The sequence below is a fragment of the Anopheles marshallii genome, chromosome X, assembly GCF_943734725.1.
Source record: "Anopheles marshallii chromosome X, idAnoMarsDA_429_01, whole genome shotgun sequence".
Lineage (NCBI taxonomy): Eukaryota > Metazoa > Arthropoda > Insecta > Diptera > Culicidae > Anopheles > Anopheles marshallii.
This window is the reverse complement of record NC_071325.1, coordinates 9,709,954-9,737,922: the sequence shown is the minus strand read 5'-3', so window position 1 is coordinate 9,737,922 and position 27,969 is coordinate 9,709,954. Positions and strand designations below refer to the sequence as shown.

At 44.2% G+C, this 27,969-nt stretch overlaps 1 protein-coding gene across 1 annotated transcript; it reads right to left on the bottom strand.

The window, feature by feature from the left end:
- Positions 1–108: 108 nt before the first annotated feature.
- Positions 109–27,189, bottom strand: LOC128707246 (sushi, von Willebrand factor type A, EGF and pentraxin domain-containing protein 1). Its single transcript, XM_053802200.1, has 10 exons — positions 26,997–27,189; positions 5,791–5,967; positions 4,968–5,537; positions 4,733–4,885; positions 3,729–4,055; positions 2,054–2,584; positions 1,378–1,971; positions 951–1,304; positions 703–882; positions 109–623 (listed from the first exon to the last, which is right to left on the bottom strand). The coding sequence occupies exons 1-10, from the start codon at positions 27,187–27,189 to the stop codon at positions 109–111; spliced, it is 3,594 nt and encodes a 1,197-aa protein (XP_053658175.1).
- Between the last annotated feature and the right edge of the window lie 780 nt (positions 27,190–27,969).

Genomic DNA, 27,969 nt, shown 5'->3' with positions numbered 1-27,969 from the left:
GTTGCAGCAAGGGCAGGATTGCTTTACTGCGCTCAAGGAACTTAGAGGATCAAATGCCTCAGCGGCCACACATGCGAACCCGCGTTACGTCGGTTAATGTATGAACGTTCACCGCACACTGACACCATTGATGGTAATGATGTTGCCACGGCTGGTCGGTTCCGGTTCATACACCTCCTCGTTCGTACGCATCTCGTACGGTGCATCGTAAAACTGTTCGCTCGGTATTTGGTCGTAGATGTTTTCGCTACCGCTGCGCGAGCTGGTGTTGTTGTTGCTATTGCTAAGATGATTATTGTTATGGTTGCTGTGCGTCAGCTGACTGGGTGGTGGCGGATGACCCGCCCCGGACTGGTGGAACGTGTTGAACGTGACTAGCCCGCCCCGGTTGGTGAGATCGAAATTATGTCGACCATTTTCTAGGCTGGAGTAGGACATGACGGCTGCATTCTGGTCCTCCTTGTGTTCGGCCGCCTGCACGTTCTCGGTATTCTTAACCGGCCGTGCCTTATTGCGGTGCAGAAACAGAACGCCGATTAGGATCAGCAGGATGACAATGATGGCGGCACCGATGGCAATGCCCGTACCGAGACTGTTCGTCTCCTGTGCATCGTTTACAATCACTGGAAGAACAAACGCAAACAAAACACGCTCGAATGAGGATGAACAACCCTTGGTTGGATCTCGGTATGCAATACTCACGTTCGCACCGTGGCTCTTCACCGCTCCACTTGCCATCGTCCATACATTTGCGCAAGTAGGGACCGATACGATTGTAGTGCGGCACACAGTGATACTCCGCTGAGCCACCATATACCGTCGATTCGTTCACCACGATCACGCGCCCGTTTTCAATATCCGCGGGGCGGCCACAGTCAATTACTGGAAGAGAAACAGAGACATCAGCAATATGAAGGTGACATTAAATACCATTCAAACTAGATGCTTACACTTGCACACAGGATTCCTTCCGGACCATTGGCCCGTTGGCAGACAGCTACGGGTACCGTTCCCGACCATGTATCGTCCCTTGCTGCAGCTGAACTCCGCCTGCACACCAACCTTACGACTGCCGTAGTTCACGAGCAGTGCGTCGGAAATGTTCATTTCGTTACAGGTGATCTCCACGCACTGGGGCGTCTCATGGCTCCACGTACCGTCTTCCAGGCACAGACGTCTCGAAACACCATCCAGCTTAAAGTTACCTTCACACTCGTACAGTGCCGCCGCACCGTAATACGTCGCATTCGTTGCCAACGTAACCTTTCCGCTAGTAACATTTGGTGGTGTTTCACAGTCAACATCTAGTTGTTGGAAGAGGACGAGTGATTAATAATGCTCACAAAGCGCGCGGAGCAAACGTGTATCGATACTTACAAACACACTCTGGTATCTCGCCACTCCACAGCCCATTTTCCTCGCACGTGATCAGTGCCTCACCGACAATCTTGTAGCCACGCTCGCAACGATACTTCGCTAGCGCACCGACCCGGAACGTTTGGGCACCGTTCACCGTCGCGTCCGAGGTGCGAATTAGCGTTCGTCCGTACATGCGATCATTTCCGGTAACGCTGACGAAGCTGTGGGGCGTTAGCGTCGGCTCCGTACACCGTATCTCCTCACAGCGTGGAGCCGTCTCGCTCCAAAGGCCCGTATTCAGGCAAATTCGTCGATTCACACCCGCTAGCCGGTGCGAGTTCGCACAGGAGTAGACCACTTCCGAACCAAGGAACGTCGTGTTCTGCAGGTAACGATGCGACCCGAACGGTATCGGTGTCAGTGGCCCACAGTCGACATATTCACAGTCGGGTGCATCTCCGCTCCACTGGCCTGACTCTAGACAGGTCAGCGTATCGTCACCCCGCAGAATATGCCCCGGATCGCAATGATACTGGATCGAAGAATGGATGTTGTAGTCGTACCCGATCACATACGAACCGGGTGGTACGTGTGGCGTCTCACAAGTGATCACTAGGTTGGGTGCGAAAAATGGAGAATCGTTTAGACATCGTTGCGCAACGGAAGCAATATCGATAGCAGTGGAATTACTTACACTCGCACGCCGGTGCACTGCCCGACCATTTGCCATCCTTCGTGCAGTACAACTCCTGCGGTCCAACCAGCCAGTAATCATCGTCGCAGAAGTAACGCACCACGGAACCAACGGTGGTGGAATCGTTCAGCAAAAGCATATTGCCACGATCCGGTCGCGCCGGCATACCGCAATCCACGTAGCGGCAAACGGGTATCTTTCCGGTCCAGTTGCCCCCGAGCCCGCACGACAGCACGGGTTCGCCGATCAACACGAAGCCATAATCGCAGGTGTACAAGGCAGTGGAACCGGCACGACGTCCCGACACCTTGATCTTGCCACCCTGAATCGGTGGCGGTTCTGGACACCAATCAATCAGACATTTCGGCTGTGTGCCGGACCAACCGTTCGTCTGACAGGTACGGTTTTCGTTACCGATTAATGTATAGTTCTCATGGCAGGTGTAGGACGCTTGTACACCGAAGCTGGTACGCTGCTCCGATAGAATGATGCCTCCGTGCTCGATCTCTGGCAGTGGACCACAATCGACATCTGTGGAATTTTAACGAAATACAATAGAGATTTAATATTTTCTGAGTCAATTTCTACAATGCTCAGAGTCATTGGAATCATGAGTCGGTTGTCAACAGATATCTCCGAGGGTATCTCTGAAGATCTCCAAAAATTATTGGATCTTTAAAGACTCTTGAATGTCTAAAGATTCATGCATCTCTAAACAAAGGGTATCTCTGAAGATCTCCAAAAATTATTGGATCTTTAAAGACTCTTGAATGTCTAAAGATTCATGCATCTCTAAAGAAAGGGTATCTCTGAAGATCTCCAAAAATTATTGGATCTTTAAAGACTCTTGAATGTCTAAAGATTCATGCATCTCTAAAGAAAGGGTATCTCTGAAGATCTCCAAAAATTATTGGATCTTTAAAGACTCTTGAATGTCTAAAGATTCATGCATCTCTAAAGAAAGGGTATCTCTGAAGATCTACAAAAATTATTGGATCTTTAAAGACTCTTGAATGTCTAAAGATCCATGCATCTCTAAAGAAAGGGTATCTCTGAAGATCTCCAAAAATTATTGGATCTTTAAAGACTCTTGAATGTCTAAAGATTCATGCATCTCTAAAGAAAGGGTATCTCTGAAGATCTACAAAAATTATTGGATCTTTAAAGACTCTTGAATGTCTAAAGATCCATGCATCTCTAAAGAAAGGGTATCTCTGAAGATCTCCAAAAATTATTGGATCTTTAAAGACTCTTGAATGTCTAAAGATTCATGCATCTCTAAAGAGTCCTGAAGTTAGAGTAAGAACTTAAACTTAAAAGAGTAATGAGTTCCTTATTTTTTAGATTCTGTAATACTACGGTGTATAAACACAATGTATTCCAAGCACTGCTAATCTCCGATTGTCTAGACCAATTCTTCTGACATAATTTGTATACTACTCGTCCTAGTTAGAAGTCGCTGATATTGCTAAAACAGCAACAGAATTGATCGTTCTGACCGAAGAATAGTAATTCTTGGAATATTTTGTACATCTGTACAACGTTTTACTGTAGAAGACAAGATCTTCAGAGAATCCTCAGATATTCATGGGGAATGTAAAGAGTTCCGTTTTCTTTTGCAGTAGATTGCGATTCCTGACTCTGAATTAGTATTGACCTTATGTTGGGCACTTACATTTACATGCTGGTGGTACACCACTCCAGATGCCGTTTTGCTGGCAGGTTCGCCTTTCGACCCCAATCAACGAATGGCCGACCGGGCACTGGTACGTGATGTTGGCGCCGACGGAATAGTTTCTGCCGACGATCGTCGTGTTGACCAGCGCTTCTGGCGAACCGCACGACAGCGGATTATGCTGGCAGATGTAGTTGAGGTAGTCGAGATTGCAGCCCACATCATTCCACTGCCAGCTGCGACCACCATCGAGCACAACGCAGTTCTGCTCGCCGTTGTAGTTGTTCGGCTGATCCTTGCCCCACGTTGGCTTCAGCACCGTATCGCCTGCAAGACAAAGAACAGCACATCATATTACGCTGCTGTACGACGAGTGTTACGATGATGCGCCATCAGGAGGCGGGAGGCCAACGTTTAATTTTAAACGTTCCCCACGTTTTGATTGATAAAAACGAAACACCTACACCGTGTCCCTGTAACACATTCATCATTCGCCGCAATCAGGCAATAAAAAAAAAACCGTTTACCATTGTTTTACGCACTATTTCGAACTGTTCCCACCATTGTTTCGCGCCGCAAACACGCTTCGGGATGCATTGAAAATGAAAGCGAAATAAAATGGCCAATTATGACTGCATGCCGGGCCGTTACATCAATGTGACCGTATCTAATGGAAGCGACGTGAGAACGGTGGCCGCGTTCGACAGACCGATTTGCATTTCGCAGTGTCAATGCAACACATCCCTTCTACGCTAATCTTCGCGCGGATCGCGTATTTCCATGGCTTGACCATTTTCGCGAGATCACGGTGACATGCCGTGGGTGTGTACAGATCTTTGCTGGTGTGTAAGAAAGTGCTGATTGTTTGCAAATGATTCCCAACCCGGTGGTTGTTCTCGGGGCTTCTCGGGCGTCACGCGTTCCCACTGACCCTTCCCAATTGCTGCCCCCTTGATAAACGTGGCGTCTTGGGCGGCGAGTGATAATGTTCGATGTGCGCTTACCATTAACCCACTTCCAGGTGCGTGACGTAATGCCTGGTTCTTTTTGTGCCCCGATCCACACGAGCTGCGTTCGAAGATCGCTCTTGCGGCGCTCCAGCTCCGAGATGATGTAGTCGGTGGTAACGCCGCGGAAGTCGTGAATCAGATCGCCACCTGCGAAGCGAAAACGAAGCGACAGGGTTATTCGGGAGAATTTCGCCTTGAGCCACGGCATTCTTCGCACAACCCGACTCACCGTGCGATTTGCAGACCGCCCGGGCCTTCTCAAAGCTTTCGCCCCGCGTTATGTGAAACTCGTAGCAGGTCTTGGCAAACGTTGTCAGCACGGTTTCGACGCTCAAGTTCGGCGAAGCGCAACGGTCCGACGAGAACTCGTCGTTGGAGAACACCTCCACCTCGCACAGGCTGAGGCTGCTCTCGACGCCCACCAGCTGCACCGTCACGTACTGCCCGACCAGCGGTCGGGCGCAGGTGAACGACTTTGTCGTACCCTCGTCCACCGTGCCCGGATACCAGGCGCAGAGCGGATTCCGCTGCAGGTCGCTGCTACTGTTGCCGACGCGTATCTCCAGATCCTGCAGGGGTTGGTGCCCGCAGCAGCCGCGCGTCGTAATGCGCACCACGCGCACTGCCTCCGGCGTGAGCAGATCCACCCGCCACCACGGCGATACCTCCTTCTGCGTTTCCGAGCACTCTTGGCCATCCGGGTTCTGGTTGCCCGGTTTGCCATCGTTGGCGAACCCTGCCGGACCCGACCGGGTCGCAGACGATTGATTCACCGGTTTGCGGTACGCTACATTCGTTCCTGAATTCGGGAAAAATAAAAGCAGTTGCTCAGCAATTAGTAGATAAAGTCAAGGTTTAGACACATTTTTTCAATTCCTCAAGAATAGCCTGACAAGCATAGCTAATCTCAGTACACACGCTACAACTGCATCAACAAACAACTCCACAGCATCAGCTTCTTCGTCTTGTTTGCGAAATGTTGTACTTCCATGCCCAAGGTGTGAAGGTGTAAAATTGGAAAGCTCTCCACTCCAAACTGGCAAAACACTTACCGCAAAATGGCAGCTCACGGTCCCATCCTTTCGCCGGATCGCAGCGGATTGTATCCGCGCCGAACAGTTCGTAGCCGGCATCGCAATCATACCGGGCCGACTTCAGCCCTCCACTTCCATCGCTTGCCTTTTCTGTGTGTACCTTGGCATTCGCTGGCACTGCCGGGGGACCGCAAACTAAAGCCGAGTTAAAGAAGATACAAAAAAACACAAGCGTTTTAATTAATAGAAAGAGACTTTTTTGTACCTTAAGATATATTTCTTTACCACAATAATGTAGAATTAATATTCAACGAACCGGTTGTGAGTGCTTCGAATGGAAGAGGGACGATCGAAAAGGTTACTTTAAAGGAAAGGTATTGCCACAACCTAATTTCATTTCTATGAACTAATAATTTAAAACCCTTCTTTTTTACATCATACGGTCGGAAATTTTGTGCTGAAAAATGGCTGCCCCAAACTGAAGGATACTTTAGAAAATTTCTCAGAAGGCTCGTGTGCGCATGCTCAAAAACCTCGTTCCTTGCATCTTAGATGCTTATGCGGCTGCTCTTGATCTCATCCCCACGCGTTACGTAAGTGCCGTTGCTTCGTTCATTGCCCGGAACGCGGATGAGTTCAGTCCGGATCAGGTAAAAAAGAGACTTCAACGCCCTACCGCAGGCGAACCTCCTTCTCCTGCCTAAACCCAAAACAGGCGGGGCCGCAAGGCATGCAGGGAAGTTTCATTCAACTTTCGATGGAAAGAAATAGCACCGCGGGCTGGTGGCCCACGAGCAAACGGTGCGGGAACTTTGCCCGATCATTTACGGGCGCCCACGTCCTGCTGGACATTGTACCATTCGGTGGTCCGCGGGACATCCAAAATATTGGACGATCGATGGTGTGTTGTGCAAATTTGTTTCATCACAACCAATCCCGGCTGAGTGTACGCTGTTTTGGTGTGGTTTGGTGAAAGGTTACGGATTAAAATGTGGACACATCTCCCGACCGATGTTGATGAAAAGTGCATGGTTCTGAGAAGAGCACTCTTCTGTATCAGCATCAGCAAAAAAAAAAGATGCGCTTTGTGTAAATTAATCCTTATGATTAATTATTTAAGGGTTACTCAAGGTTTCTAAATTAATCTTGCGGTTTGTAAGACCTTAGAAATTGAGAAGTTCTCGGAAGGATATTTATGAATCCTAACCTCCTGGAAAATTAAGAGAAAGTTTATGTCAGATCCGCAACTAAGCAACATCCAATTCATTTGTTTATTGCACCGTATGACTATGGGAGCCTCAATATGAGTGAATTCGTGTCTAATAATCATCATTTGAGGAGAAAAGACTTTAAAAATGCAGTAAAGCTTATCAACAGCCTAAATTCCTTCACCTTAAATATGAAAAATTCGACGATAACTTTCGTAGTTGAAGGCTAAAAGCATTCGCTGTTAGTGAACTGGTGGGACCAGTTTGGTATAAACCATTATGAGTTTATTATGACGCCCGATTAATAACCGGCATTAAAGTCACTTTGGAGGGAGCGCATTCTTGAGACTTACAATAAATCTGAGATTTACGAAGAAATTCCCAAAATTGATGCCCACGGACTATTCAAGTTACACACATCCAGACCACATATCGACGCATTGCCTCTCGGTTGCATTCCACTACGGTATCAGCACCGTTGAAAACGCGCTAAAACTTTGCAATTTTAAGTAATTTCGGCTTCTATTTACGTTTTGTAGCGATAAAAAAAACTATTATTTTATTATTTTTGACATTTGAAGCGCATTTTTTTTTTACGGAAAGTTTGATCAAATCGGGTCGTTGGACAGAAAGATTGATGCGCATTCTTTGAGATTTATCGCAAATCTCAAGAAAGCGCTCCGTCCAAATAGGCTATTACAAATAGATTATGCACCATTGCAAAGCTCGCCATTTTGTTGTTAAAACGGGTCAAGCTTTTACCTTTATTTGGCGTATTCTCTAGATATTGCACTAGGTATTCTGGATATAGTCTATCTGATCAATAGTTCAATTAATATGAGAAGATTCGAAAAATGACCTGATTCTTGTACTGCTTACAAATAAAGACAAACTTACAAACAAATAAAGAGAGTTTTCGACCTGGAATTTGAACTTTGGCCAAACAAAAACACGGCTAAAAGTCATTAATAAAGAGGAGTAATATTGGGAGGTGCAGTTCCCGAATTACGTGACACTCGAGATACGCGGATTCGACATACGCGCAAACGGAAATTTTAACAGTTCGTGTAGTTTCGCATGTAAAAATCATTTTATCATTCATCATTCATCAGTTGAGTTAATTTATAGCAGAAAATCTAAGTAAAAAGGTAAAAATTTGATTGAAAGTACCTTAATTTGTCATGTAAAATTTTTTATTTGTTTTTAATTTATTTTAATAGTTTCTTCCAAAAAGTCACCTGATTTGCTGAATCAATTAAGTGCAAAGAAAGAAGTAAACTATGAAACTTTGAAGTATAAACCATTTTACTCCCGGATTCGACTATTATTATTTGCGTAACTCGGGAGCTGATTGTACCTTATAGTGCACATAAAATTACCAAAATCTTTCATTAATACATAAATTAAAGGAATATTAAACCACCGAATGGAAAGAAACTATGGTTTAGTGTGAATTCAAACAGAAAAATTAAACCCCTTGACAAGCCTTGAAAGATTGTTGTATAAAAAAATTATAATCTGTTATTGCAGTAGAAGTGGGCCTCCGTTTTACACCACGTGACACAGCAATGACACAGAAATGATGCCAATTCGGGCAGCAATTATTAATTTGGAGTCCCCTTTTTTTTACTCTGCTGCTGCCCAAACAAAGGTACACTTTTACTGAACGCAGTACGTGAATAAATAGCTAATCGATTTTACAACGCGTGTTCAACAAACCCACACACTCACACACCCACAGAAATGTATCCGATTGCACACGTTCGTTTGCTGTTGGAACAAACATAATTGTTTATGCAGTTCTGCGTGTCGTTCTCTCTATCACACTACCGCTGAATAGCAACAACAATCGAGGCCCGACGGTACCGTTGAAGGGTGGGCTTCGGGTGGGCTCGCCATAACCGTAGCAATAAAATCAATAATACCAATTCAATAATTCCATCCGGAACGCGAACGTAATCTGGGATGGAAAGGGAGCGAAAGAAACACAAGCACCGACCAGTGCGTGTGTGGTGTGGCTGTAAAAGGCAGCTCCACAAGTGAAAACGAAAGTCGGCACCGTTGTAATCGGTGGTCGACGTCATCCAAGCGCACCCCGCCGGCCGTTTCCGCTTCCACCTGCCACACTTTCTCGGCAGCCTCCGAAGCTGGTAAGACGAGCCCGTGGTGTACAAGTATCGCTGCAGCAACGGTGGGAAAGGATGTAGAGCGTGTCAAGGGGAAAACCTATCGCAGGGGCAGGAAAGCGAAGTGGCAAGGGAGGAGAAGGGCAGTTACGTGTTTACTTTCCATCTCCATCTTGCAAGCGAAATGGAAATCGATTTCTTCATTTGCATCGAATACAACACTACCACCATCCGGGGGAGGTTTTTTTGTGGAGATGAGGAACCGTACCGAAGCAGGGTGAAGCATGGTTTTGCATGAAGCAGAAACTAGATAGCATGTGATAATGCATGCGTGTATGTGTGCACGATGATAAACATCATGAGAAAAATATGATCACGTTACGGAGCGCGGAACGCAGACGCTTGCTTTGGCGCTTCCACGCCTAACGTTTGCAATTTTGTTTTTGCCGCTTGCCGTCGCTCGAAAACAATTTTCCAACAGTTTGCTTGCGCCCCAGGGCCCGGGGGTTCGGCCGGGTGTACTGGCGAGGATGGGACGAAGGTGTGAGGTTATCCTTCAGCCTTAATAAATCATCTTTCTCTCCACCGTTTCGGGGTGTTTTTCGCATAATGCGGTGAAAAACGGTCTTGTGGCCCGAATGCACAATGGGCACATGCCGGTGTAACAATGATTGAAATTAGTGTAATTTACTGTACTTGTAGGAAGTTTTCATTTGCTTGTTTTGTACAATAAACAAGCACTCACTGAGGCCCGAAGATCTCTGGATGCTAAATTGATTTAACCTCGTGAAATTTGACAAATGAAAGGAGCAAGTCCAGTGTTAGAAGAACCTTTTAAAAAGACTCTTCTGCAGAACCTTCAATGAAGAGTTATCTGAGAATCATGATGATTTTCAAATGACTCATGAATCTTTGAAATTTTATCTCTAGAAATGAATATCTCATTTTGATGTATCTTCAACAAATCTTGAGATCCCCAAAGATTTTGATGAATGCTCAACAATTCCCGAGACCTGCAAAGTTTAATGAATCTTTGAAATTTCGTCTCTTTAATTTTGATGAATGCTTAAAAACTCTTGAGACCTTCAATAAATGCTTCACAATTCCTGAAATCTTCAATCAATGCCACACAATTCCTGGGGTCTGCAAAATTTAATCAATTTTTGGAATTTCGTCTCTCTTTTTGGAATGAATACCTAATTTTGATAAACGCTCCACAGATCTTCAATGCTACTGAGATCCTGAGATTCCTGAGATCTTCAATCAATGCCACACACTTCCTGAGATCTGCAAAGTTTAATGAATCTTTGGAATTTCGTCTCTTCAATTTTGAAGAATACTCAACATTTCTTGAGACCTGCAAAGATCTGCAATGAATGCTTCACAATTTCTGAGATGTGCAAAGCTTAACAAACCTCTTGAATTTCATTTTTCCAATTTGGATGAATCCTCAACAATTTTTGAAATCTGCAATTCCATAATTTCTGACATCTGCAAAGCTCCGTGAATCTTTGGAATTTTGTCTCTCCAAATGCATATCTAATTTTGAAGAATGCTGAACAATTCTTGAGATCTTTAATAAATGTTTCATAATTTCTGAGATGTGCAAAGCTTCATGAATCTTTGGAATTTCATCCTTCCAATTTGGATGAATGCTCAACAATTATGGAGATCTTCGAAGATCTTGATGAATACTGCACAGTTGCCGAGGTCTGCAAAGTTTCATAAAACCTTGAAACTTCATTTTTCAAAACGAATATCTAATTTTGATGACTGCTCAGCAAATCTTGTGATCTACAAAGATTCACAAATCTCATTTCTCAAAGTCTCATTCCAATCGATGAACGGTTAGAAACGCAAGAGGAGAAGATGCAGGTGTTTCTACCGCTCCTTAGATGTTGCTTTTAAAACTGTTTGATCTATTACAGATGTATCGACTTCTGAGCCCTCATCCAAACGAAACTATAATGATTTCATGGGCTTCGTCTTTTTCCTCAGCATTTGTATGAACCGCGTCCACTGTGGAATGGTACCTGTGCAATGCCACTGTGTGAAATAAAGGTTCAATTGAAGACCTTCTGCTTATGTCTTCCGTGTGGTGTATACGCATTAAAGTGTGTGTGCCTGAAGATACCTGCTTTGTGTGGGCTTTATTTGAGGGGGTTGTTTTTTGGACGTTGAAATTTGACAACTCATGGGAATCTCATTAGTCATTTCGTGATGTACGAGTGTCCTACCACAACATAATATGATCATATCAGATCGGATATAATAATAGGATTGTTTGGCATGCTTAGATCTCGCATTGCTCAGTTACCGGTTTATAAATCTGAGGATTTTTTCCTCAGAATTCCTAACCAATTTGTAGAATTAACAGGTTCTTACGCATGCTTTAAAAATGTTTGTTACTTCGTGACCTCTGCAAAGAGGCTACAATGAAGAAAGACATAAAAGTTAGCACCATCTGCAGACAAAAAAAAAACACACACACACACAAACATACAGTTTTTGCTTGTTTTTAGTTGGACCTGGAAGGAAACATGCTAATCATTTTTTGATTAACGCCACGACGCGCATGAGATTAACTTTTTCTCATGTGACCGCACGCATTACGTTGACCTTTTCTCTCCCATTTGCGACCGCACCGATACGCATCAGTTGCATCATCCACGGTCGTCCCCCCTTGTTTTGCCCGCCTGACCGCCCATTTTCACCACAGGAACTACCTTGCAAGGGTTGGGAAGGTGAGAGGGAGGAAGAAGGAGGGGTGACACAGCGAATGGTGTGCGGAAAAATGCAAAACGCAAACCATCAGGAAAATAATGAGATGCTAAGCGGGAGTAACGCGAAGCTGCGTGGCATTGTGGTATTTAGCGTTTTCATTTTTTTTCCATCATTCGTTTTGCGCATGCATCTCATTCATTTCGCAGTGGTCTTGAGCGACAATATACCCTGCCACCGCCTCCACACCACCGCGCCACCGTCGAGTGACATTTGGCTTTGGGCCGTTGTCATTCCTACTGTTTGCCGTTCGCTATTTTCACTTCTATGCGATCTGTCGCTTTTGTTTTTGTGCACCCGGCGTTGCAACGCTTTGGCGGCCATCCTTCACCACTGTGGCCACTCGTTATGCGACATACTACATCCGCCGAACGGATGTTTCGGCACATTTGATTGCATGTGTCAATGTTGTCGTCGGAATGCTTTTGAAAACGTTTTAATGCAGGACTTTTCCGAATTATTGTAAGATTCTGTCTACTAGGAAGGTTCTGCGTCATGTGATTGCTCGGTGGAGAAAATTTGATCACTATTATACAATTTTGTAGAACAATTTCTAATAACATTACACAGAATAGGCTCCTGCAGATCTATAACTACTTTTTCACTTAATATTAGTGATGTCAGAATGAATCAGAATGAATGATTAATTTAAATCTTTCTAGGAAGTGAATTTATTGAAATCTAAAAAAAAAGAGTATTTAAAGCTCTTTACGATTTGAATGAGCTTTAGAACAGATACCAACCGTGTGACCGAAAAAATAAGCTACTTTGTGTGCGAGCGAGGGGTTCGTCGCTTGAACGGTTGCGTTGAAGTCTTTCGATTTTAACCACCGTTCGAAGCTCACTCACAAAGAATTGAATTGTTCAAAATAATTAAGATTTAACTCTTCATGGTGAGCTTCAACTCTCGATTTAAATCGTGAGTTTACTCTTGTGGGAGTTAACTCCCGATTTAATTCTTCACGACGACCTTTAACTCACGAATTAAATCATGAGATGAAGGCCTCAGCACTCCTCCCCATTCTTGAAGAGTGAGTGTAAGAGTTGAATCTTCATTCAAAATCTTTAGCTCGGATTTAAATACTTGAAAAGAATTAAATTTCCCATCTCTACTTGATATCATCACCAGCGATGAATCACTTGACAAACATCTTAAGACATCCGGTATAATCCGCCATGAAGAAAGAGAAAACCCAGAAAGCTCAGCCACAATTATTCCTGCGTATTCAAACACCGATGAAATATCGTGACACCAATAACCCGGTGGACTACTTGAGAATTTCTTGTCCGCCACTGCTACACCCGAACCATCCCGGCGAATTTCATCACAAATTTCACCACTCTGTCACCCTTTTACATGGTAATATCGAGTGCAGCACACAATTGAGAACTGAGCTGAGAAACAAAGCAGGGATGGACAACCGTTAGATTTTAACACCCCCCGACCCAGCCGGGGGAGTTTGCTACTGCTTTCGTCGCCACCAACGCCAAAATCGTCCACATCTCGAATTCTCGCGGCATGCGGCCACAGACAGAAGCGAGCGGGAGAGAAGCACTTGTGCAAACAACACGCTTCCAGTATGGTCGGGATGTCCATCGAATGTATAATTTTCAGTTGACCTCGTTGGGTGTTCAAGATTGGAACGCTGGGAGTGTCACCCGACTAGCCGGCAAACTGCTCGCCTGGGACAGGGTAATTTATGTTGGAAGAACGCGTACTGTTGGCACGCATGCGGCTGGATTTGGCTGGGTACGGTTGAGGGATATGTTCCTACTAACGGGAACGCACATTCCAAAGCACACTCCCGGTTTTTGGTGTTGCTTTGTCTTTTCTGGGCGTTTTTTTTTTTTATTTGTCCATGGACAAACCACATGCAGAGATCAATAATTGAGCGCAAAAGAAAAGAGATTTTCAAAGAACAATTTTCCCATCATGCACATCACAGAGCGCAGGTTGCCTCACGTAGCAGGTATTACCGGGCTTGGTTTAATTAGGCAATGGCAATCCACTAGAGCGGAAGGCTGTCAATCAACACGCAGAGTTTTGAGTGCCTGTGACGAGCTTTTGATGCAATATATCGTCAAATTTTCCTTCCACCGCAGTAAGGCCAAGCTTTAAAACGTCATGCGATTGGACATCGGCTAATGATGCGTACGATCGATTGTAGAAAAAAAAGAAGATAGTCATCGTTACTGACCATCGAAGGATAAATTGGAAGTTGATGAAGCGTGTTAAAATTGAGAACAGACAAATCAAATTCACTGGAAAACAATCTAATTTGGAAACGCTCATCGCAAAAAAAAAAAACTTAGTATATTTGGGTAGTTTTGGGCAAAGAAATAACAGGATCTGTGCAATAATGTTGTTGTTAAGCTACTGAGCAGATCAACATGTTCCAAAACAAAATCGGTAAGAAGTAAGCCATGTTCGCAACAAGAAATTTTCGTGTTCGTTGATGAAACAGCTCAGCTTACGTTTGCAGCAAACCATAGATTGCGCAATGTACAGGAGCGGTTGCCTGTTTTCTTCATTTCTACCTTCATCATCATAACGAGTGCGCATCATCAGTCGCAGAACCCCCTGACCGCTAGACGAATGTAACAATTCGACTATCACATTGCCCTACATAACTAGTTTGTACCCACCAAGTGCACTGTTCGGGTTAGCCGATGGCGCACGATTTGCGAATTGATTTGCTATTCAAATGCAACAACAACAGCAGCAACCAAATCGGCCTTAATGCACGACTTCTCCCTACTCCCTAATGTTGCAGGTTGCTTGCGGTGGCTTGTGTAACCCGCAACCGTTTACTGGTGCCACTTGAAGCAACGCCTAGACGCAGCGTGAATTGAAGCGTACTAATTTTTATGACGAAGGTGCGAAAATTATACCAAAAAAAAAACACACACACACACTGCCGATGGAACATTGCATCGCTTTGATTTTATAATTGCCGTGCAGACGAATCGATAATCAGGCGAAATGGAAAATGAAAGTTTGAATCGTCACATTTGCAGGGCACACATATGATTACCGAAATCGGCGTCTCGCTGGTGGAGAGATTAGATAAGCGTGTCTGGCAAAATGATTTCGATTCCGGCTCCACCAGCCAATTTTTAAAATGACTTTAAAATTTGTGATTCCATTTTTATTTTTGGGTCGGAAAATTTCAAAACAAAGAAATTGAAAGTTTGTGCCTTAAATTTTGCATTCAAATTTTACTTCCCTATCGTGAAAAACTCCTTTTGGTACACCAAACAACGAACGCTATGCGAAAAGAACTCATTTGGAGCTGCGAACGGTGGTTAAAATCGAAAGACTTCAACGCGCCCGCTCAAGCGACGAACCCCTCGCTCGCACACAAAGTAGCTTATGTTTTCGGTCACACGGTTGGTATCTGTTCTTAAGCTCAAACGCACGGCTCAACCCACTGCTGCACGCACACGATAAGTGTGTGTGTGTGTATGCACATATACATACTCAAGTTCACGTGTGGTGCGAGGCGCTCAAACGCAACTTTCACATGCTAAGAAAATTATCGGTCCACCCGTCGAGCTACAATAGCGTCCGGGGTGATCGGCAGTAGGGGGCCGCATGCACATTGCACTTCCTGCATCATTCAATTTGGCAACGGTTTGGCACGGGAGTGCGCGGCGAAGATACCTGCGAAGATTTGCGTAACGCTAGGAAGTCAACCTGGCCGGAGTCCCTGGTCGTTTCGCGCATTATTAATCGGTGAAGGAGGAAAATCATTTTCCCTCATCATATGTGTGCGGACGGGCATGGGCGCCTGTTCCTGTTTCACACAATTTCGCCCTCCCATGGGGCAACATCACAGGTTCACGCATTATTATTTGGTGGAATCACTTTTCTATTATGCATTACAAATCTTCATTGCTGGGTGTGCGATGCACATTAGGCTGGCGCGAAGCTGTGCTGTGAAAATATTATTAGAGAGGTCTCCCATTACCCAACTGGAAGATGGGAAATTATGATGCCTGCACATAAATAAGAGTACACCCTTGCGTTCATGTGAGCGTTGGGTTTGTGTGTGTTTTTTTCTTCTTTTTTTTGATTGAAAATAATTAAACGTTGCCGATTTCAATGCCCAATAACCGTTGATTACCGTGTGGGGATGTGTTTTTTTTTTTTTTTTTTTTGTAATACATGCTCACCACAAAGTCGAAAGGGACCACTTGGGGATGAAATATTCACCCGTAGCTTCGAACGGTTTTGACTGGTTTTTTTACTTCCCTCCCTTGTCTTTCTCTTGCACTGCTGGTCGATTCTCTTTCTCTCGCTGTTTCTGACTTCTAATGCACCCCCAAAACCTGCCAAAGCCGAAAGCGAACCAAAAACTCGTGAAAGTGAAAGTTGTTGCAGCGCTGTGTGTGTTTTTTTTGCTTCATTATATTCATATTTGTGGATATGTGAGTGTTGGTGTAGGAACCGTATGAGAATGAGTAGGAATGGGCAGATGAAGCGACAGTGCGGCGACTGTGTGCAGCGCCATTTTACCATACGTTGCAAATTGTGCAACGTGATCTATTCAATGCTTCGTATCGAAACTCAACTCAAATTACATAAAAAAAAAAAACGTCGTCAACCGTCGTCATGGTTTCCCTTTCTCTATTTCCCGCTCCTGCTGTATCTTTCTCTCTCACCCATTCTTGTTTTATTTTCACGCTTTTACACACCCCCTCTTCGAACATCCCAAGCCGGTACCGAAATGCAAGGTTTTCTATTCCCTCCCGTGTGAGAGGGGCAGTATGCGCTTGATCAGCCCAATCAATGCCTAATGTTTGCCCGAATGCACACTTTACACACAAACTTCTGTGCGGTGTCCGGAGTTCATCAATTTCGGAAAACTTCAGCCAGCGCCGCGTTGCTTCGACACGACGATGACCATTACTCTTCGGTGCCTCCTTTTTGCTGCTCCTTAACACGATAATGTGCGTAGGCAATTAGCAAACGGCGTGCACAGTGTGTTGCAGCAGTGCTATAGGAGGGAGGCTGTGTGTTGGAGTGGTAAAATGCCACACTTGTCGGCCACAGATGTGTGGTATGTGTTGAAATTTTACCAAAGAACGTACAAAGGATGTAAATGATCTTTAACATTTTTACGGGCTAGAGTAGTTGGACGCGGCGAGATTCAATGAAATGTTGCGCATAGACGGTGCGTTGCAAACTAGCTCTAGTGGGGCTTCCTTTGTATTACTTCAAATCAGCATATGGATCATCTCAACTGAAGAAGATAGATAAAATGAAGTAATAAAAGATGTGATGTGGATTGGATTTAAAATCCTCCTGTTACCCAATCAAATGTAAAATGACGACCGAAACAGTCATTACAAAAATGTATGTGCAAGAATTAATATAAAAACGAAAGACTTGCACGGCACCAAGCGACGAACCGTATTATTATTTTTTTTATTCACGGAAGAACGGTCGGACTGTACATGTGCAACAAAAAAAAAACAACTTTTAGCTATGAGGATGAGGTACATTTCCTTCCCTCATCCTACGGATGCACCTTACTAAAAAAATAAAATAATAATAAATAATAAAATTCCAAATTAGAATCAGCGTAATAAATTAAAGAACATGAAGATAAACGAAAAATGACAGAAACGAATAACTTGCACGGCAACAAGCGACGAACCATGAAATGAAAATCCGGTAAAAAAGGGTTGCATGAATCGGGGAATATATGTAAGTATGATCGATTTACCATGAATTATAAAAAAAACGAAAGATTTGCACGGCAGCAAGCGATGAACCTTTTACATAAATCATTAAACTGTTGGAATAAAAATCAAAGGCAGGGATAATTATTGAAATAATGCTGATAAAGATAAAGGATTCGGTTGAACGGCACGGGATACGTCGTGTATGAGTAGAAAGGATTGAAAAGTAAATTTGACATAGGTTTCTGGTGTGATTAGTTATGCATATTTATCTTTAAAAAAAACTCCCAGAAATACTTGCTGCAAAAAGCTACTTAAAGCTAGCGAAACGAAAAGATCGACACGTGGTTTCACGTGAATCACCCATTGCTTATGTGCGGCCCGGGGCAGACGCTGTTCTAGCCCATAAATATTTAACTCCAACCGAGCTGATGAATGCGTTCAGCCGCCTCGAACGGAATCATCCACCCCGTTCTTTATCACCCGGTATCCGCTAAAAAAACTGCTCGTACGTGTCCTTAAACGTCGGCAGAAAAACAAACTGCACGGTGGCGGTTCGTTGCCGACGGTTCGCCGCAAAAGTTCCAGCACGCTGCCTCGCCACGCATGAGGAAGTTAGCGCAGTGTTTCGCTAGCCATTTTACGCCACGGATCGGTAGTTTTCTAGCCGTACCGTGGCCGGTATGTGTTACGCCGCATCGGCAGGCAATCGGCAACAACGGCTGAACAAGAACGGCGCGTTTTTTTTGTTGTTGTTCCTTCTAATGGTATCGATTTGATTTGCCATTTGGTGGTTTTTGGTGGTAGTGGTGTAAACGGGTACCGGGCAAGAAATAGGAAAACCCGAATTGTACCACGATCGGCGATCGGTTTGGTAGTAGTAACATGGCTAGTATACATTAGGTGATTCTGTGTTTGTGGTTTCGGCGGTTACAAGTGACCCCGCTGCCCGGTGGCGAACGTTTGAAACAATCCGATTGTGGTGTGTGCCGCACATTATTTATTCATCCATTCTTCTCCTGAGTTTTCTTCTTGTTCGGCGTCTTGCCGTTCGGACGATACGCACACAACCACCCACGGTTTCAATTGTGGAAGGGAGGAGGTGAGCTAGGACGGATCTGGCCGTACCGATCTCGTCGACAATTTAGCGATTTGTAAATCCAGCGCGAGTGGTTCGCGGTTCGTGTTCTGCAGACCAGACCGCGAAACAGGTTTGCCTGCTTCGTGCCGAAAGCGACGGGTGGCACGGAACGTTTTTTCTCGCGATCAGCAACAAGCAAAGAATCCCCCCCTGCCAGAGATCATTGCTTCTATGCTTCGTGCTGGGCTAGGAGGTGGGCTATTTCGCTCGAGCGGCTTGGTTCCCTCGCGCTGCCTTTAAATGTCACCTTTGCTCGCGTTTCCTTGACACTAGCGCATTCGGATTGTTGTTGCTGTTTTTTTTTCTTCGTTTTTTGGTTTCCTTCTTGTGCCATATCACACTGTGCAACCCTTCACCTGCCGAGAAAAATCCAGAGTTGAGGGAAGAAGCAGTGCCGAGTTGCAATACGCTGCAGTGTTCTTACCGATGCTGACCGGCATCCAGCCCGTACCGTGCCGATCTCAATGATTTGCAACGGCACTTTGAGTGAGGCGGAGGTAGCTGGTGAATTCTAGCGCGATCGTGCAGAACGCGCAGGCTAAACTTGTTTTGAATTCACCACGAAAAATATAACACCGCCATAGTAAATTGATGCGTCGGTGTGTGTCTGTATATTTTCTAAGGATTCAGGTGTGCTTTACACGCACCGAAACCTACTCCCTCTCGGTTACCGTGCCTTCCTGACTGCCAATACAGGGTTCTTCAATACACGGAATATAATCTATTTTTACTCTATGCCGTGTTAGCACGAAAGTTGCTGATATAAATTGTTGAAATCACTAATATTTTGAAAATAAAGTAGAATAAGACAACGTAGTTCAAGATTCACACGGGTTGAAGTGGACATTCAAGGAGTTCCCAAGGGTTCTACAGTCTTTGTTGCAGTTTGGCAAGGTTAATTCTTAGAGATATTAGGTTCTCGTGTGTTGGATAATAGTATTCAAACATCGTAATTGTATCTGAAGTTCTGGCCATCTGCATGGAACCGCATCTACCTGAAGCCTGAGAGAACGTTTCCCAAACATGGTACCCGTGGGACCACTTTAACGGACATCAGGGATCTAGTTGTTTGGGGTCTCATAGTTGAAAGAGTAGGGAATTCGATTCGCCACACCAGCAAATTTAACCCCAGCGTTATCTCAGCGAAGTAGGAACGTGTTAGACATAGCCAAACTCGATGCTACAGCAATTCCAAGTTGGATCTCAGCAGGATCATCATATTAGCTACGAGTAGAAAATAAAATCTCTTACACACCTGTTGACTATGCAGCAAAAACAAAGTATTCCAACTCATACGCTCGTTATGATTTGCTCGCTATCCGAAGAACTGTGAATTGGGATACGCCTCACTAAGGGGTTGACTGTAGAGATGGGAAATTTAATTCTTTTTAAGGATATATATCCGAGTTAAAGGATGAAGAATTAACTCAGCTCATGAAAATTTAACTGAACTCTTCAAGATTGCAATAATTTCAAATAAGCGACGGGGTGCTACGGCCTTCATCTCACGGAGTAATAGGTCACGGTGAAGAATTAAACAGAGAGTTGACTCCCATGAGAGTTAACTCATGAGTTAAAACTAGAGCTAAAGGTTGCCGTGATGAATTAAAGCTTAATTATTTTGAATGATTCAGTGCTTTGTGAATGAGTTAAATCGCAAATATTCTTCTTTGAGTTTTGAATCAGCTCACTCCCTAGAAAGATTTAAATCATTCATTAATTCTAAATCATTGTGAACATCACTAGTTGACTTCATTGCTTCATCTTCAACTCTATAATGAACCAGCAAAAAAGAAAATTAAAATCTCAACTCTTGAACTCGCCAGTATAAAATATTCACTAAAATGTGCTAGTGAATCAGTATCAAACTTTACAAAGTCAGTAAAGTTGTTTTTGTTTCAATATCAACTGCCACGATCATCTTGTACAGTTGCGCGCCTCGGTATAGTGTGTATACCTTCCTATCTTGTATATCTATGGTGGAACCCTGTAAATTTATTTATTTCAATCCCACTGGCTTCAGCATGACAGCAGCACGGCAGGAAAGAACGTGTGCTGTCGAGCGTTTCTTTTTTTGTTTTGCACTAACCAGGTGACGGTACCTGTTTCGCGCTATATAAGGTGTGGTCCACACACAGGACCACAGGCTGGAGAGTGTGGACGATATTTTTGCTTGGCTACGGGCACTCATCGCTACTCGAAGGCGGTGGTCACAGGTGAGCACACGTCGGTTTGGACGGGACGGCGAGCGGCAGCGGTACTTAACTTGTGCGCTTAACCGTTTCCACTGCCGAGACCTGGGATGAAAGGTAGCTAAAGAAGTGGTCGTACTTGAATGGCGACAACGTCATGATAGACCAGGCTCGATACACATGCGCCAGCCAATAACCTCCGCTGTAAGGAAGGGAGAACGTTGCGTACCGACCTCGGGTGACAAAATATAGAAAGCACATCGGTTTCTTTTTTATCATTCTACAATCGTTTGTCTTTAGCGCAGTAGGACGAGAAGTCATTCAAAGAATTAACTTAAAACAACTGATGTATTGTTCAAAACAATTGATTGGAAAGAACGCAACATCTGAGTCAGCGGTGAGGTGTGATGAAATCAATGCTAAACGTATTGATTCCGTTCATTTCACCTAAATCGTGAAGTGTGAATCAATCTCGTCTCAACAGAAAGCGCAAATAAATAGACCAAAAATGGGGCAAAAAACAAGACGCCAAACAGGGAACGACTTTCAGCAAGTGGCGTAATTTTGTTTGCCAAACGTTCCTTTCTGCAATATCACATGAATATCTCGCTGGTAGTATCCAAGGGAGAAAACGGAAGACAGCCGTACCAACTATAGCAAACAAGGAAAGCTGTAAAGTAAGAATTACGCTAAATTGCGCTGACCGGTTGAGAATAGACATGGGACAGGTCTAGTGTGGCTCATCGTACTTAAACAATGGTGGCCCATCCAGCTAACACAGGACGACCTAGCGCGGAAGATCTTCCGCCGGGCGGCAGGCGCATCGCATTCGCCGGACATCGCCCCAAAACAGAAAACATGAGCCCTTCCCAGCCCATTAACAGATCGTTGCCCTTGATTTGAAATTCCGGTACCACCGGCAACGATGCAATAAAACACAAATTTTGCCACGGCGATGGTAGGTAAGTGTATCACCCCCTTTTCTTTTCCCATCGACGTGACCGCAACGGTTTGTCAACGCTGCTTCCATCGCTGGCGAAGGAGTGGACTGTTCCCGCTTTCCATTCCAGAACTTTACAGTGCGCTTCCGTTTCTTCTCTGATTAACCTCATTTGCCCGGCCGAACAGCCGACGGGCGCAGTGATGAAAAACAATAAAAAACGCACAAAATGTACCGAAACGATGCCTAAGTGTGGATGTCAAATGCTTCTCCTGATGGGGGGAGGGTTGAATTTTATGAAAACAATGCATTTTTGTGGTTGTCACTATAAACTTGCACAGTCTACGATGGTAACGAGCCAATGGCAGATGTAGTTTAATGCCGCTGCTCATTGTTTACTTAAAGGAAAACTTACTCGAAAATAATGAAGGCCTAATTTATTACCACTGTTAACAAACTTTAACTACATTCTGATTGTATACGACGCTATTATTTTGTATCCCAACCTTCTTAACACACTTCAATACGCTTTTACAACTGTGGTCTACGTAGTTAATTATTTCCAGCAGTAATTTCCACAAGAAATCCCAAGGAAAACTGGTGGAAAACACCGTACAAAACTAAAAAATACCTAAAAATAATAAAAAAAAATAATAAGTTTGTTGCTGTTAGAAAACCTGAAGAAAATTGCCCAAATCCTCTCCAATTTGGGATCCTCTCATGTGAGTTCCTAAGAGCTTTGGATCGGATCTCTGCCTTCTGAGTTTCTAAACACTACTGTTAACGTCTCTACTCTTCTACTCCTTAATATCGAGCAATTGGGTTTCTGGAACCCTGTTTACTTGGTGCTCGTTGACGCCTTAATCACCTTGATGTTGGTGATGATGAAGTCTAAACATTCAAGGCATTTTGGTGAGATATGTAAAGTTCCGAAGTCACTCAGATTGAAGCATTCGGAGAATATCAAGTTTAACGTTCATAAACTTGATGTTGGTGATGTTGATCAAGACTTAAGTTGCGAATTGAAAACAATCTTGGACTTTCTTTCTTGGACCATTTCTTTGAAGACCCACAAATGAAGTTCACCGGAAGATCTTTTGGAGATACTTATAGCGCGGATCAGTGCTAAGGAATGTCATTCACAATCGTCCCGATACCAATTGAAATCTGGACGAAGTACAAAACTAATTAATGAACGTTGGTAAGATACAATTATTTTTCTAACCTCACCCTGGGAAAGTAGCTCCAACAAAGATAGTACTCGTACCGTGCGAGTCTTGCGACCCGATAGTCCGACGGATGTCCAAGTAGCGCTTCGAATGTGTGAGGCTTTTAATTATCGCACTCCATCTACACTATTGGACATTCTCTAGCCCACTTCCGAAACGCTTGTGAGCGAGTGTAACTGCTACAATGTAAAGGTATGTCTAGAGATTCTCGTAGACCAGTGGGCATTTTATCTCCTAAGGGCATACACTCCCTCTCCGCCTTCCTCTTCCAAACCCTTCCGAATGTTTCCGTACGTTTTTTTTTTTCTTACCCTGACCATTGTCTGTCAAGACAAACGGACGGAATGGGCCACTGTTAGTCGTTCCCAAAGCCCTTTTCACGTGCGTTTTTCTCACCACAGTGCCAGATGGAAGGAGTATCGCTATCACGAGTACACGCCGGGTAAAAGGAGGACAACTATTCGTCATTCCATCAAATTATGCCGCAGAGGCAGTACGTCAATCGCTGGAAGAGAGTTTTTGCTTCCCCTCGGCAAAACGGTCCGTCCACCCGGTGGACGGTTTCTACATACGCCCCGTACACTGGGTCGAAGATGTGACTTAGCAATTACCCGGGGCCCCTCGATACACCCCTGTACCCGGCTTCTGGATGATTCAGATCCGTTCTCGTGCACGCCGCTTACTGCATGACGGACGGGTGGGAGGAATGGGAGAACGAGGCGGTGGTGAAAGAGAACTGGGGGGCAGGTGTGGATGTGGCAGATGCCAGAAGCCTTTTCTCCTTTCTGCTTTAGCCATCTTTCATTTTTGCGGCTTTCTAGGTCAGGCTGGGGGCTTTTGCAGTTCGGTGGTCTGTGAGAACGTTCACAACCCGTAGTTGTAGTTTAGGCTTCGTTTTTTTTTTTCGACGTAGGCTATTGTACGGAGTGCGGCAACTTTTGCTTTTGGGGGAAGCTAATTAACCGATGCGACCCCGGCGCAATGGCTCATGCGAGAGAAATCCGTAGCGCAGTATGCGACCTTCGCTTGGACGCGTTTGTCCGCCGGTGAGCTATTTCCGTAGAATCGACGGAGAGATCGAGAGAGAATTCGTGTTTTTTTTTATTACTGCGTTTTCAAACCACAGCGAAACAGCACACTTTTATAGCAACGAGCATCGTTTAAGTCGTTTTAAGCTGACCGGTTGCGAATGCGGAATGAAATCAACACCACCCTGGTTGTGTTTGTATAGTGCGGGCAAAGTGTTTCTTTGGATTCCATTACGTCTAACCGCATTTATCGCATCACAGAATCATGAATCACAAATGATTCATGAATCTGTGAGAATTCGTAACTCTTTGAAAAGGCATGAAGCTTTGAGAGTTCTTGCATCTATGAAGAGTCATGAATCTTTTAGATATCTTGAACCCATGAAGAGTCATGAATGTTTGAGAGTTATTGAATCTATGAAGAGTCATGAATCTGTGAAGACTCCCAAATCTATGAAGAATATTTAATCCTTGAGAATTTTTAAATCTTTGAAGAGGAATGAATATTTTGGAATTGTTAAATCTATGAAGAGTCATGAATCTTGAAGACGCATGAAGAGTTTGAGAGTTCTTGAATCTATGAAGAGTTATGAATTTTTATAAGTAATTGAATCTATGAAATGTCATGAATCTGTGAGAATTCTTAAATCCATTAGGAGTCATGAATCTGTGAGAATTCTTAAATCTATAAAGAGTTATGAATCGTTGAGCATTCTTGATTCTATGAAAAGTCATTCATCTTTGAGAATTCTGAAATCATTGAAGAGGCATGAATCTTTGAGAGTTCTTGAATCTATGAAGAGTCATGAATCTTTTAGATATTTTGAATCTATGAAGAGTTATGAATCTTTTAGATATCTTGAATCCATGAAGAATCATGAATCTTTGAGAGTTCTTGATTCTATGAAAAATCATGAATCTTTGGGAATTTATAAATCTTTGAAGAGTCATGAATCATTAAGAGTTCTTGAATTTATGAAGAATCATGAATCTTTGAATTCTTAATTTTTTGAAAAAGCATGTATTTTTGAGAGCTCTTCAATCTACGAAGATTCATGAACCTGCAGAACAGAGATTCAGATTCATTCCTCCAGTTCAAATATTCATGAAACTGAATCAAATTCACCCAACGCTACTGCAATCCAATGCCTTGACAGGTTGTCGTATCTGTATTTAGCTATGCAAAGAGTGCAAGGTGGCACCCGTTCGATTTCACCATCGTTGTGGCGTTCCGCATCAGCTAGTTTGAGCGTATACTGCATTTATTTAACCTTTCTGATAGTCAAGGTACTTCCAAGAAGGGGATCATTATCTCAGCAACAGCAACAAAAACAACGCATTCTAGAATATCAACTCACTTCCCAAATCCCTTCCAGTGACCGCAACGAGTCGTGTTTTGCGTGTGTTTTTTGTTTTTGTTAGGTTACCCGATCGAACGTTACGTTCGAATCATCCACCATGAAAAGAGATCCAAAACAGAAAGAAAACCTTAATTGAAACGCTTCCAAAAACGATCCATGCGCGGCCAATGCCATTTTGCTCACGGAGTGAGCGGTACGCGCTCTTGTTTTTTGTTTTGTTTTTGTGTATTTTGACAACTTCAATCTTGGTCACGTTGGGCAGAACTTGTCTGAGTGGGTGGTTGGATGGATTAAGCAAAACCAGTTGAGTAAAACAAAAAAAAACAAACCAAGCATCTGTTATTCATGTTTTTTTTTCTCTCCTGTTCGAAACCCATACATACGCACACACAGAAACACTTACACGTAGATGTTTCTTTTTAAATTGATGATAAAACGGCCCGGTTGTATTGTTACTTACACGTAGATAGACAGAAAAAGACAACCGCAAGATCAAGTGAACTGACTAATTGCTACGGCAAGGGGTTCAACGGCGAAACGTTTCTCGGAGGCTTAGGTTACCGGAGACCCCATGATCACGTCCCAACGGATGATGGTTTCGTGATATCATTAGCAACCGTTTTGCCGCAGGCAGGGTTTGTAGAGCTGTAGAGGTCGCTGTAAGGTTCGCTTGCTTTCATGTGCGCTCGGAGTCGAAATAGTCGGTCACCGTAGATCCTCACGACCGGCTGCGTGAGAAGATGCAGAAAGGCAAATCAAGATTGCACCAACGAAACGATTTGTTTGCCACTTTGGCGTAGACGATCATTCAACTAGTAACGCTAGGAATAATATAATGGGTCAGTAACCGAATGTACAAGATGCCCAATACTTGACTCATACATCTAGCATTGAAACCGTATGCTAAGCCTTTATCTTATCATCTTGAACTGGGCAAGGTTTCGATCACAGGGAAAGATATCAGGTGATACGCTATGACATTCTCCAGAACTCCAGAACTCGGGTAATTCAAATCCCTACTGAATCTCCCGCGATTTCGAAGCAAAGGACAAACAAACCGATCTATTCTATGGTTAAGGATCAAGAGAAGAAGACGAACGAATTGGACCTCAAGGAATTGCTGTAGAATTCTTAGGAATCTCAATATTTGATCAGTGATTCAAGGTTTAAAGGTACCCAACACATTTTATTAACGAACTTAACATGAAGATAGGTAGAATATGCGCATCACATTAGCAATTCGTCCTAGTCAATGGCTAAGGATCAAGATAAGTATAGGAGAAACTTCCTTCGGGTGCCAAGGAAGATCTTAAGAGCTGATCAACGATATTCCAAGTGGAATAGCACCTAACGCACCTTACCCGGTTTCGTAAGACTAAACATAAAGATAAGTAGAATATGCGGGTGTAGGAATTCCAAACTACTGCGAAGCTACGTCATCCGCCCCGATCAAGCTACTGCCCTGATTACCCGTTGTGCTGTATCGTGAAGGGTGAAAGGACAGATCGTGCACGACGCGGTTCCACTCACCTTGACTGGTGACTCCGGTACAGGTGAGGTTGATCGTAATGGCGATGGCTAGCAGTGTGGCCGCATTGCGCCAGGTGGCGCCACCGGTCACCACGTTCGGTTGCTTGCTGTGCAGTACGCTGTTGATTGGTTGCTGTGCGGTACTATTCCGACCACCATCCGTGGCAGCACCCGGATGCTTCCATTTCCTCATGCTGAACGTAACGCTGTCCGCTGGTCGCAGTGTCGCAGGGTAAATCACACTCACACGGCCACGCGCAAAATTTTGTTGGAGCCGAATCTCCAAAATTGACACCCTTATCTGGTGGACTTTTCTAATAATCACCCGGCCGCTCTGGTTTGGCCATGTAACGGTGGTAGCGGTGCGAGCGTCGACCGCCGCAATAAGGAAGTGAAAGGATTTCACACACTTACACACCCCGAAGAGTGGCGAGGCCTTCGCAGGTACTGTCGGTATACTAGAGTTAACACATAAGCACTTAGCGATCAACACACACACACACACTCAGGGACGGAAGGGTAGGCAGAGATTCAGGTTTTCGGAACTACCGGACCCTTGCCGTACGCACAATTACGATACACTACCTGTCGTGACAGCTACTATGTACAGAGAGTAATCAGTTGAGGTACGACTAGACAAAAAGATAGACAAAAGTAATGAAAGATACTGCAGCGATGTAGAAGACTAAAGGAAGATCTGATTATCTGGACCCCAATCAAAGATGGAGGTCAGGTCAAAACAAGCATCAGTTGGGTAGCAATCCCAGCAATTGGTAACAAAACTAAACGACGCTACCTCTTTTCTTTGCAGTTGCAAAATGAAAATGAATGCCACTGTTCGTGCTGTTCAACTAGGCGATTCCAGCGGATTGCACCCTAGCCAACGGGGACAGCAGAGCGCAGGAATCCATAAACAAGCCAATAAAATCAGCGCACTATCACCCATGCACTGTTCCACCCACCACCACGCTGA